The sequence below is a fragment of the Sinocyclocheilus rhinocerous genome, unplaced genomic scaffold (genome assembly GCF_001515625.1).
Source record: "Sinocyclocheilus rhinocerous isolate Xijiao unplaced genomic scaffold, SAMN03320098_v1.1 scaffold556, whole genome shotgun sequence".
In the NCBI taxonomy this organism is placed as follows: Eukaryota; Metazoa; Chordata; class Actinopteri; order Cypriniformes; family Cyprinidae; genus Sinocyclocheilus; species Sinocyclocheilus rhinocerous.
In genome coordinates this window covers 920,817-934,441 of record NW_015631074.1, presented here as the reverse complement: position 1 = coordinate 934,441, position 13,625 = coordinate 920,817, and the positions used below count along the sequence as shown (strand labels likewise).

The following is a 13,625-nucleotide window of genomic DNA, read 5'->3' as shown; positions in this document are numbered from 1 at the left end:
GTACACTCAATGGCGAACATGAAATTATGTGAAGGAGAAGAGGAAGACATGTCAATACATTATTTAAAAATAAATGATGATAAATAAATAAGTAAATAAATAAATAATCTCAAATTAAATTATTATTATTATTACTATTATTATTATATCCATTTAATAATAATAATAATAATAATAATTTAAAATTACATGATCATTCCAGTGAGCTTTCTTTTTTTAAGGATAGGAAATGATGAAGAAAGTTAATAAATCAGACTAAACATGTCATCTGAAATCTGATAGGGTGAGCCATTTTCAAAATTGTTGCAAAACAGCCAATTTCCAATGGCCACACATCAGTCGTATTCTATGTTAATGTTGCAGGTTTCTACATGTGAGCTGTATTGAATTAATGTGTTTATTGAATATTTATATCTACCATATCGCTGTTTTATAAAAACAATGAACCATCAGAGGTCATGTTAAACAAGATTTGGGGTCAAGCAGGACCTGATATTCTGCATTTAGAAGATAATCATATTGTCTTGTTTATCTATCTCAAATTTAACCTTTAACCTTGACCTCATCATGCCCATCCTCGAGATCTACACCGTTCTCCAGCATTGCTTTGTATTCCAGCAGGAAAAGCGGGGCTAACATCACATTCCGAGCCACCAGCGGAGTGTGTTTGACCTGATGGATGTTGGAGAGTTTCACAGCAGCCTCCAGATGTCACCCGGCCCTCCATCTCCTTAGTTAGGCGGCGAACCGGCATGCTGAGTGAAGCTACAGCTCATGTAACAAAGCGAGAAACTGCGTCCCCCGAGCCTCGCGGGGCAAATATTTGTCTAGCTTTGACACAGTGTACAATCATATGCCCCAAGCCTGACACTTCATGATTGGTAGCCTTTCCCACCAGCTTCACCCCCTCCTCTGCAGGACACGCACCAGCAGCCCGGGGGGAAGGCCAGCCAGCGGAGCATCATCAAGGAGCACGAAGAGCGCCAGTGCGGTTTCAACGCTTTAACATGGAGGGCATGAGCCGTGATTGAGGAGAACATGGAGGAATGGAAAGGGGGGCCATGCCTTGCTCATGGGGTATCCTTTACTCGTCTCATTTTGGAGATTTTTCTTCAGTTCAGATCTCCAGAGAGCGGGTAATGTGAGGGCCGAGCCCAGTTAGCTGGCCTTTGCGTCAGGCTAGTCGAAACTCCCTCACTAAGGCCACGGTGTTGCCCGTGGCGTCTGATTACCCTGACCTTAGGGCTTTGAGAACGGAAAAAAGCATTCTCCTCACGGTTTTATTTGTTAGCGGTGCCAGAAACGCTGGAGGGTGCTTGTAGGAAACAGTCTTCATTACATCGGATGTCTCGGACGTCGACTTATTCATCAAGAAAGTGACATCTTGCAAAAAATAAAAGGATATTTCTTGGTCTCACGTCCTCTTTGAATGTGGAACGGGATGATTGGTCACACGCCGGTTTTACTTCCCTCTGCAGCCACAGTTTCGGTCCACCTACTGAAGCAAAATTAAGAACTGCATGGTGACCTTCCATTTTTGAAACGTTATCGTTAAGTATCTTCAACCTGAGCTGCGATTTTCAGAACCTCAATCGAGGAAGGAAATGCTTGTCGTTGGTCCAAAGTGGAGGATGTCCTGGTTTGGTGGAGGACGAGGTAGACAGAGAGAGAGAGAGAGCGTGAGGGGGTGGTGGTTGTGTTTCTCAGAGACTCCACATGCTTGATGTAGCTTCTAGCCACAGTTGAGAGAAAGAGAGAGAGAGCGAGCGATCGCGCGGTCCAATGGGAGTTGACAGCTTAAACGCAGAAAATCCCCCAGGCCACTTGGCACTCAATTAATGATGTTTCTGGCTCTGTGGTTCTCGGGCATATGTAGCTGAATCTCGGCTTGGCCCAGTAGAATATCAGTTGTGTATTCTGAAGAACAAAAACCGCTCACCCATCACATTAATGTATTCATCGCAGAGCATTTTGGAGAGTCTATCCTCCTGCGTTTGCTTTCGAAATTAAGCGAAACCTTGTTGTTTGTACACAGTTTTAGTAGCCTGAATATCATAGAGACTTGCGGGTGGTCTTTTTCACTTTGAACCACCTAGAAACCACCCAGAAACGTCCTTCCAACTACGTATCTTATTGATTGCGCAAACTGGCTAATGAGCTAAATTGGATTGAATTTCGGCATTAATTTGGAATGTTAGGCATTAAAAAATTTTTCCTCATTTAAATGTCACTACTTTTGTCTCGGAGGCCAGTTTTTGTTTATCACACTATAAAACTCTGGTTTCCCGTGTCCACAGGCCTAGTGAAGTTGGTGTTGCAAGGCTTGGGGTGGTTAGCATGGAGGTTGTGTATCCACACTGCCCCGTCTCTCGTCCCAGCAGTCCTGTCACGCACTTGTCAGTTCTTTAAGTGGGCAGAGGATCAATACATCACCTGCTACATTTCCTTAAGCAGTCTCACACAGACGGCGTGTTTGCGAGGGAAAGAAATAACCTCTGTGCCAGCTCACAGAATATTAGCTTCTTACCACCTAAGGGTCAGCGCAAGAAGCTGCGAAAAGTAAAGGAAGACGAGGGCTAAAGAAGAGAAATCAACCACCTCCCGCTCTGCTCGGCTCGTTTCAAGTGAAAATGTAATGCCCTGTGTCAATTTGAAACTCTGGAAGAGCTACCCCTTTAGCACTTTTCCTCGGTCCAGGGGCGAAGTCGGCACTTATTAAAGGCGCGTAGTGCAGGGTCAAAAGCGGCAAGCCAGCAGCATGCGATTAAAATGTAATGAAAGGAATCTCGGTTGGAGATTTGAGGGTCCAGAGAAGGCAGAAGATTATTTTATCCTCATTGATGTGCCGTTGCATCAGACAGCGTTGCTAATAGAGAATATACGCATTAAGCTACGAAACCTTAAAACTGCATGACCATTATATGGATGGACACTGCCTTATGTGCTGATCTGAAATTAGGCATTATTCATTTTAGATTTTCATTTACATTTACATTTTACATGTAATCATTTAGCAGACGCTTTTATCCAAAGCAACTTACAAATGAAGAGAACAATAGAAACAATCAGACCAACGAGAGAGCAACAGTGTGCTGTGACAAGTCTCAGTTAGTCTAGCACATTACACATAGCTAGTTTTTTTTTTTAATTTTGAATTGGATAGGATAGGTAAGTGTTAGTATTAATTGGTCAGGTACTGGCGAAAAAGATGTGTCTTAAGACGTTTTTTGAAAATGGTTGCTCAAATTGAGATTCCACCAGCTAGGAACAGTCCTGGAAAGGTCAGTGAGAGTGATTTTGTGCCTCTTTAGGATGGCAACACAAGGTGTCGTTCACTTGCAGAATGCAAGCTGCTATACTTTAACAGTGAGCAGAGGCCGGGGGCTAGCGTGAGGAACGGCGGGAGGGTTAAAGTGAGCAGAGGCGCGGGCTTGAGAACGGCGCAGCCGGTGATTTCGACGAAGGAGCGTCTGGAAGGACATGTGACGACTCCGGGCTTGACTCCGCTTCGTCCACGGTTAAAAGCCGAATATCTCTTTGGATTTGAGACTTTAGTCTTTGCAACTTTACAGATCTTCTTTATGCACCAAGAGCTTGTAACACTCCAAAGAGAAAGGAAAAATTGAAATCGCATCATATGACCCCTTTAAGTTTTTTACAAGCATCGACAGTAAATTTACAGTTGTGCAAACAAACAAATGAATAAATTGATTTATTTATTTAAAAAATACATTCAATTAAATCGCAATTGTGGGAAATAAATGTGCTTTTTTGTTGTTGTTTTTTTAAAGACTAAACCTAAAGCATAGAGAGTAAATGTACAACTGTGCAAATAAATAAATGGATAAACAGACAGACAGATAAATAAATAAAAATCACAATTGTAGGAAATAAATTTGAAATGACAAGAAATTAAGTCAAAGAAATTATAAATAGTGGCAATTGTTAGATAAAGTAGCGTATATGTGAAACAGTTGCAATTACGAGAAATAAAGTTGCAATTGTGAGATAAAACATTGTAAAATAAAGTTGCAATTTTAGAATTTTAAAATAGTTACATTTGACGTCAATTAATGTTTTTTCCTTAACCATTACGTTTTTTAGAGACTAAATCTCTTAAGTCTCTAAAAAAAATAAAGAGCAAATTTGCAGTTGTGCGAAAAAAATAATAATTGTGGGGCATACATTTGCAATTATGATAAATTAAGTTGTAGTTCTGAGAAATAGTCACACTTGTTCAAGAAACATTTACAAGAAACAGTTGCAATTACAAGAAATAAAGTTGTAATTGTGAGATATAACGTTGCCGTTGTACAAAACAAAGCTGCAATTTTGAGAAGTAGTTACAGTTAACCTTAATTCATGTTTTTTCCTTAACCTTGAAGTTTTCTAAAGACACTTAGGCAATGAGAGTATTGATTGAGTGTTCTGAGAACACTATTTTCATATTGCAGATAAAAATGGCAATAAAATCCCAGATTAACAACATTGTAGGTGGACCCAGAGTCATATCTAGACCAGAATATCAGTAACCACATAGCGCTTTAAAACCACATCTTAGCAACAACATTCTTCCATCATGGTGGTGAATTTTGCACAGACGAGCAGCACTCATGTTTTCTTCAGAAAATGTAGAACTCTAGTTTTTATTTGTAGTAGTAGAAGACGCATTTGATTTTAGACCCAGTAGCTTTTTCGTCATCATAATCACGGGGCGCTGCATGTGTTACGGCCACATTCTCTGACACCCAGAGAGAGAGAGGGACATGGAGAAAGAAGAAGCAGGACTTAATTGGGGTTTGGGGGTACAGTGAACACTGACCTGTGGGGAGATTGGGTTTGAACCTGTCACTGGGATCTCGGTGCCGTCAGCATGGTGGCTCTGCCAGTCTCTCTTTCTCTCTCTTTCCTCACACACACACACACAATCACACACTTCTCCCCTGCTGGAGACAGTTCCATAGCGCCGTGTAGACCTGCTGGCTGGCAGAATTTTTAAAGTGCATGGAGGTTTAAAGACAGAAACCCCTGGGGAGGAATCCCACCAGCTTGGAGAGAGAAAAGGGGGAGTTTGCTGTCTCTCTTTCTTTCTCTATTCTTGTCTTTCTCTCACCTTATCTCTCTTTTCTCTATCTCCGTCTGTCGTCTGTCTGCCTGGATGCCTGCCTCGCCACATATCTCTCGCGCCCCCCTCCCTCCTTCATCCCAGTAATGACAGAATGAAGAAATGCTTTTCACTTGCTCATCCGGAGCACCGCTTAGTTCCCACTCACAACATCTTTCTCCCTCCCTTTTCTTTTTCTCTCTTTTTCTCCCTCCCATTCTTGTCTTGCTGTTCCCATCTAAATATTCAACTCTAACATTCACATCACCTAGTAACATTGGCTACATTCATGCTGCAGCTGAATGTGGCCCGAATTGGATTTTTTTCCCCCTCACAGATGTGACACAGATCAGGTTTTTTATTATTGTTTTCATGGAAGCCCGTTTCAGAGTAAGAAATTAAATGTGTAGTTGTGGGAAAGTCATGGTAACGAAAAGTAGTCACAATTGTTCGATAAAGTAGCATGTGTAAGAAACAGCTGCAATTATGAGAAATAAAGTATAGTTGTGAGATAAAAAGACACAATTGTGCAACATAAAGTTAAAATAATGTAACATAGTTGTAGTTACATAATTACAGTTATAGTTGTGGAAAAATAACATTGCATTTGTACAAAATAGTTTCAATTGTGCAAAATAAAGTCGCAACTGAGAAAGTTACAGTTATGAGACATGAAGTTATAAAGTCACAATTTTGAGAAAATAGTTATTTTTTGGAAATGGGCGACTACAGTTTTTACATGACAGTTTGAAGAACAAAAATATCAGTGAATATGGCATTTAAAATAATTCCAATCTGCCAATTATGAAAAAATAGGTTGCAGTAATGAGATATAGGGACAATTGTTAAAGTAGTTTATGATTAGTAATTATTAAATTGAAAAAGTAGCATTTATGAGAAACAGCTGCAGTTGTGCAAAATATAGTTACAATTTTGAAACATACTGTGCCAAAAAAAAAAAAAACTGCAGTTGTACAAAGTAGGTTTGCAGTTGTGGAAAATAGTTGCAATTTTGTAAAATAAAATTCCAATTGTGAAAAATAGTCGTAATTGTGCAAAATTTGCAATTGAGAAATAGTTACAATTAGGAGACATAAAGTTGCAATCATGAGACATATTCACAATTGCCAGAAATACTCGCAATAACCAGAAATAGTTGCGATTGAGAGTTATATAATCACAATTTTGAGAAATTAACGTGTGTGTGTGTGTGTATATATATTATGTTACGAATTTTATATTATGTTACGAATTTTAGAAATTCTGGCCCACTTTCATTTTAGAAATAAATTGCAATACTGAAGTCAGTAAAAAAATTGCAATTCTTTTTTTTTTTTTTTTTTTTTTCAATTTCTTTCAATTAATGCGTTGATCTAACTACTAGATGTTCATTGTAATTGCACTTTTGAAAGCAACTTTGTAGACGTCCTCGGGTATTTGAAGACCCTGTGTCTGTGTTGTGGTTTCACCATTTCTGGCTCTGTTCGTGCACCCATACCATCAAAATCGGGCAGTTTGGCTTGGGGTATGAATGTCATCATAATGCAGAAGCCGAGTGAAGCAGCACATCCCCTGATATCTGCTGCTGCTGATCCAGCCCAGGAGAAGCTCCCTTCCTCTGCAGGGAGTTCAGGGAGGGAGCGGTAGTGTCTCCCGGTAGCGTGGGGCGGTAATAAATGCTGCTGGTGGAGGAGAGAGAGATAGTGATAGAGGAGAAGCTGTGATTGCAGGCCTCTGCAGTGGGACCAGGGGGGAATGGAGACTGCTGTCTCATTGAGTGATATCCCTGTCTCAACAGTAAATAAATAATGCAGCCTGCAGAGTTCACCCTGCCTCCTCCAGTGAGTTGTAAATGCATTAGCTGTTTTATATTCTTTTGTCTTGGGAAAATGGTTGGGAGGGAGGCAGGGAAAGGGGAAAAAACAGTACAACCAAACAACAGGAACGATAGCAACTCGCGTTACACCTCTTCACACGATTCGACTCTCCTCCCAGAGCTTGCTTTGGTATAGTCCCCTGATCACTTGGATGAATAGTAATAAAACGGTGAGAGAAAAAGGTGTGTAATGCACATGCGTACCGAGATTTAGAGCTACTAAAACCTTGAGGCTAATCGATTGCCAATGGATATGAATGGATTTGAAAATCACTTGAAGTCAACATGAAATCAAATCAGTTTCTGGTACTTTTAGTATTATTTACATTTAATCTAAACTTGTTCTGCCCTGAAATGATTTTCTTGTTTGGCTGTTGGTGTGAGACGGTTCATGCAGAAAATGGAAATTCTGTCATTTGCCTACCTTCGTGTCATTCTAAACCTGTGTGACTTCTGCAGAACGCATGTTTAGGCCCATACAATAAAAGTCAATGGGGTCCAATCTTGTTGTTTTGGACCCCATTGACTTTTATTGTATGTTCAAAATATATCTTCTTTTGTTTTCCTCTCAGGTTGTCACATCAAGACCACTTTTTAGTTAAAATCAAGTACTGCAAACGCCATTTTATGTTGACATTGAACAAAAGGAATTAAAAAGGTACAGGCTTTGGCGTTTCATTGGTCCTAATTATGGCTTGCAGATATTTATTTCTTTAGACGTTATGAATGCATTCATTCAGCTGCATGTTGTTACACATATTGCCTTTCGTCTAGTCTGAATGTTATTTCCAGTGTGAATTCCATTGCAAGTTCCTGTCAAGCAACTCTGATTGACAGCAGGGACCAGCGCTGACTGGCGTCAAGCAGGCCAGACCTGCGACAACTTCTGCATCTGCGAAGGAGACAATTTTATTTGCGTAGCATCCGTTTGCATACGATTCTGCAAAAGCGTGGCGCAGCTTGGCATAAACACTCGGGGGGAAGCGCCTATAGGAGTTAATGATAGTAGCAGTCACATACGGCAGCATCAGGCTTGCGTACGCGTGACAGCTTTACTGCCGTACAGTCATCCGCCGCGCCACGACACGGCGAGGATGTTTCTGCCGCTGCCAACGCTCCTCTCTTGCCTGCCAGAGCCTTCAATCTCCTCGCCGCTCTCTGTATCACATACTAACTCTCTCACTCTGTCTTCCCCCATCAGCACCACCGCCTCCCACCGAGAAAAACAGCAACCAGTCATCATCCGCGCCCGCATATATACGCAAACAAATACAGACACCCTCGCACATACACGCACGTTGAACGATTAATTTGGTTTTAAAGGGCAGGTACGGGTATGGAAGCTGCATTTGAACTACCCAGCTGCCCCCAAACACACCCGCGCCGTTCATTTGAATGGTCGCAGCTTGTTATACTTTGAGCAGAGGATCACTGGCAGTTCCCCATGGCTAGTCTACAGTGCAGGACTGGCCAGACGTGGCTAACCCATATGGCTATGGAAATCCATATGCTGCTGGTGCTAGGACTCTCCCTCCAGGGCTGTGCGGGAAGGTAAAACCCCAAAGGCTGGGCATCCTTTTGCCCCCCCCCTTTCTATCCTTCTCCCGCACCTCCTCTGAACCCCTGGTGTAGCTCAGCCATTGTTCCAACAATCTGCCGTCACCTCTGTCGTCCCCACACCTCAAGCGAAACGATCAATGAACTAATGGCTGCTAATTATTTTAGCCTCTGATCACCCTCCCCTTTACGTCGGTTTGATGTCATTTCCCTTTAAATCCATTCGTTTGCCAGCTACTGTTCTACATAACGAATAGTTATTTAAATAGTTATTTCATTATTTTGCTCTACAAATCGTGCAGTTTGTTGAAAAAAATGTGTTTTTACTCTTCTAATCAATTTAGGATTTTCATCTGGCAGACAAAAATCATGAGAAGAATTCCTTAAACTTATATTAGAGCTATATCTAGGGTCCAGAATATTATAGAGATGTTGAGACAATATGCAGCTACCAAGCAAATACTTAACAATGCAATTTAAAACATTTGGCAGTGCACTAAAAATTGAAATATTTTCGTTTGGGCATTCGTTTGTCGGCTACCATTCTACTTAATGAATATTTAGTTGAAATGAGAAACTGTCATCTGATTAACACAGTTTGTGCAACAAACCATGGAGTTTGAGAAAAGGTGCGCTTTTACGTTTCTAAACGATTGCACTTTCGTCTGGCAGACGAATCCCTTAGATTTACATTAGAGCTGTATCTAGGGACTAGGATATCAAAAAAGTGTGGAGTTTTGTGACTTTTTTGACTTGAGACAATACTTAGCCACCTAGCAACCATTTAGTAATGTAATTAATAAAGCAATAAGAATATTCCGCTTTGCGTCGTACCTAACAACGCCCCTTAGCTGTTATAAATTCACTGTAAACCACGGCTTCACAGGGCTTATTGCTTTTATAAAACGGCTATTCCATATACGTAGTTAAGTTTCACAAAATAAAACAGAGCAAATAAAGTGTAATGATATTAATAAAAACAGTATTCTTCCACCAAACAATGTAGTTCCTCAGAAACAGTTGTGGTTGCAACAAAGTGGTTGCCAAGCAACACACAAAGTAAACAAAGGTGTATGTTTGTAGAGTAATTTACATCAGCTTCGAACACGGCTCAACCAATCAGAATCAAGGACCGGAACTATCCATTTTATAAATAGAATTTAATAATGCATTAGTTTGCTCCTTTGTTTGCCAGCTACTTTTCTGCTTAATGAATATTTATTTCAAACAGAGCCATTTGATCTGATTAACAGTTTGTACTACCAACCATGCAATTTGTTGAGAAAAGGTGCACATTTACTTTTCTAATCAATTGCACTTATGGTTTTCGTCTTGCAGAAAATCTGTTAGACTTACATTAGAGCTGTATCTAGGGACAAGAATATCACAGAGACATGGAGTATATTATATCACATAATCCTCTTTATCACATCATAAGCCTTAATTACGGCTTATCTTTGACTTGTGTTGAACTAATGTGTTGAACTAATATCAGTTAGTGAACAGTTACGTCATTTGAATGGCTCTTAATGTCTTTTGTTTTGTTTCATTCTAGGAGGTCCTGCAGACAGTGCCTAAGTTCTGCTTCCCATTTGACGTTGAAAGGTAGGACGTCCTTAATGCTTCCGGAAAACAAGTTAATCGATGTGTGAATTGGAAAAATGAGGATGTTTGTTTATCCAACACGCATTCACACACACACACACACAAGAGGCTGGTGTAAATGACTCACAGGGTGGAGCCGCACACCTCCTTTGCTTTTACTTCTGTTTCTAATGTCAGACCTTTCACTGAGAGGTCCATAGAAATAAAGCACCTTTATAGAAATGAAGATCTCCGGCCCCAGTAAACGATGTTTGTTTGCTTGTCTGTCCTAACTGGCATGATGGTAGACACGTCTCCTGAATAAATGTGTTCTTCTCACAGCGGTGTGTGTGTGTGTTGGCTTGTTTGCTCTTGGAAATGAAAAATGGAAAGCTCTGTTGTATAGTTTATGTGCTGTGTGAGAGGTTCACTTCCTTCCAGCTGAAGCTTTGTTGCTGCCATCTAGTGGAGATAAACTACACTGTCACCCTTGGTTCAGTTCCTACAACCTTAAATGGAATGTAAATGAAATTAGTGAATGCATGGAATAGCTTTTCTGATATTTTCCAGAATTTTTACTCCGATACAAGTAAATTTGGCTTTTGAATGAATGTGAAAATGCTCAAAGTTACAGTCAACGTCTAACACAGTGTCTCCCATCAAATATAATTGAAGTTTATACTTTAATAAAAAAGATTAATTACATTTCCCCCCCTATCTGTTTGGTGGGCTGCAGAGTGTCCCAGACTCAGGTGGGCCAGAACTTCACATTTGTGCTCACAGACATTGAGAGCAAGCAGAGGTTTGGTTTCTGTCGGCTGACATCCGGCTGCAGGGTCTGCATCTGCTTGCTCAGGTAAGAGATCTTTATTGATGCTTTTTTATTCATTTATTTATTGCACTTTTTATTGAAGTGAATAATGTGCCAATTTGCGATCATATTTTCATCTGCATGAATAATGGGAGATTTCACGCTCATAATACACTATTAATATATCACAGATAGATAGAAAGTTTAATGGATTGAAGGGAAATTTCTTGAGAAATGTCATTCTTTTTGTTTTAAGGAAACAAATTCCAGATCAGTTCTAGATTCTGAAATCAAGGGATTTGAAGCAAACAATACTTCACTTTAATGAAATAATAATAAACACGGGACAGAAATGCTCTTTTTGTTTGTTTTTTAGATCATAATATATGATGGCAAATGCTTTCATATTTTCAGTCTGAGCTGTTCCACTGAGAATGGAAAGCTGGAGATTGAAGACTGTGTGTTACATAAACGATAAACCAATGTATTTAATAATACAAATGCATTTAGTAATTCAGAGCAGCTCAACTGGGACATATCACATTTTTTCCCCCTCTCCGTCTACATGGTATTGATGGACAATCGCAGGTTTATCATTGTCATGATGAGCTCCTGTCGAGATCTCTCCTCCTCCCACCCCGGCCAGGATGGCCTTTGTGTGTGTGTGTGTGTGTGTGTGTTTCTCTCGTTCTCTCCTCTCGTTATTCAGGCACAGAGGCATGCCGGAGACTGTTCACCAATAATTATGCATGAAGCCCTGCTGCCAATTAGCAAGAGTCTCCCCTGTCCCTTTCACTGAGTTTTACATGCTAATTCATTTGACATATGATGTATAAAATTCATTATGCATTCTGAGTAGTTTGCATGACTTCCTTCATTCATAATAAGAAATGCATTCAAAGTTTAGTTCCTTTTTTTTTCCTTTAAGACCTTAGACTTCTTTTGTTTATGTCATCTATTTGGAAAGAACATGGTCAGATGTAACAAAAGACCCAAAGAAAGTTTGTTTTTCTCCCACCTTCTGCAGAAGGATCGGAAAATGTATTTATTTTTTAAATTAAAAAAAGTATATATATATATAATGTGTGTATGTATGTATATATATATATATGTATATATATATATGATTATTTTATATATAATGTTTTATATAAAATACTAAATATTACACTATAATATATAATTTTTAGATCTTCTAGGAACATAGATAATTGTATAAATTGTACAATTTTTGTTTTTTTGTAAGGGGAGACTTTTTTCTTATTCACACACATTTACACTCTACCAGAATATAAAAGAAGAATAATTAAAACAGTTTGTGTCCTTGTGATTGTTGAAGTGCTGGGACCGTAAAATTGTCACCTAAGCTTACACGAGGAAGTTGCCTAATGAGAGCGACAGTTTTATATGGACAGCCCTTTGTAGCTTTGCAGGTTTAGCCCAGGCCAAATAGGCCAGGGTTCCTTCAGGCCAAACCACTTCAAAAACACAAGCGTTCCGTTTTACCCCACATGCATTCTGAGTAGTTTGCATGACTTCCTTCATTCATAATAAGAAATGCATTCAAAGTTTAGTTCCTTTTTTTTTCCTTTAAGACCTTAGACTTCTTTTGTTTATGTCATCTATTTGGAAAGAACATGGTCAGATGTAACAAAAGACCCAAAGAAAGTTTGTTTTTCTCCCACCTTCTGCAGAAGGATCGGAAAATGTATTTATTTTTTAAATTAAAAAAAGTATATATATATATAATGTGTGTATGTATGTATATATATATATATGTATATATATATATGATTATTTTATATATAATGTTTTATATAAAATACTAAATATTACACTATAATATATAATTTTTAGATCTTCTAGGAACATAGATAATTGTATAAATTGTACAATTTTTGTTTTTTTGTAAGGGGAGACTTTTTTCTTATTCACACACATTTACACTCTACCAGAATATAAAAGAAGAATAATTAAAACAGTTTGTGTCCTTGTGATTGTTGAAGTGCTGGGACCGTAAAATTGTCACCTAAGCTTACACGAGGAAGTTGCCTAATGAGAGCGACAGTTTTATATGGACAGCCCTTTGTAGCTTTGCAGGTTTAGCCCAGGCCAAATAGGCCAGGGTTCCTTCAGGCCAAACCACTTCAAAAACACAAGCGTTCCGTTTTACCCCACCCTTTCCGCCCATCCGGCCTTCGGACATATGCGAGACCCCAGATGAAATAGATCCCCTCTCTCGCACGCTCTCTCGCCCGTTTTATTTGATGGCTGGGACCCGACTTGGCGTCTTCCTCAGACAGCAGAGGTTTTCTTCAGTTAGTGGCCAGTTAGCGATATTTCTTTCCTTCTGCTGAACATAAAACTCAGGAAAAGTCCGGGTGTAATCGTATCTCATCCTGGGAAGGATACAAGGTGCAAGCTGACTTGCTTTTAAAGCTCCTAAATACCTCTAGTGATTTAGGATGCATGTTGATTTAAGGGCCGATTAGATCATACAAGCGTAAAAGGCTGTGCATGGAGTTTAATACTTCAAAATAAATGCATAATATGACTTTAAACTGATTTATAGAGGAATTGTGAAGTTTGAGACCACTAGTGAATTTTTTCTCTCTAAATCAGTCAAACATTTTATTTTTTTATGTTAAAAATTATATAATCAGCATAACAGTTTTAAAATGAACAATTTTATG

At 39.3% G+C, this 13,625-nt stretch overlaps 1 protein-coding gene across 1 annotated transcript in view; it reads left to right on the top strand.

Moving 5' to 3' along the window:
- The first annotated feature begins 3,233 nt into the window (after window positions 1–3,233).
- The window catches only part of LOC107741568 (DENN domain-containing protein 1B-like), a 69,579-nt gene continuing 59,187 nt past the window's right edge, over window positions 3,234–13,625 (top strand). The window contains exons 1-3 of the mRNA XM_016554321.1: window positions 3,234–3,281; window positions 10,093–10,142; window positions 10,858–10,977. Of these exons, the coding sequence (XP_016409807.1) occupies window positions 3,234–3,281; window positions 10,093–10,142; window positions 10,858–10,977 (218 nt within the window). The remainder of the gene's footprint in view (window positions 3,282–10,092; window positions 10,143–10,857; window positions 10,978–13,625) is intronic.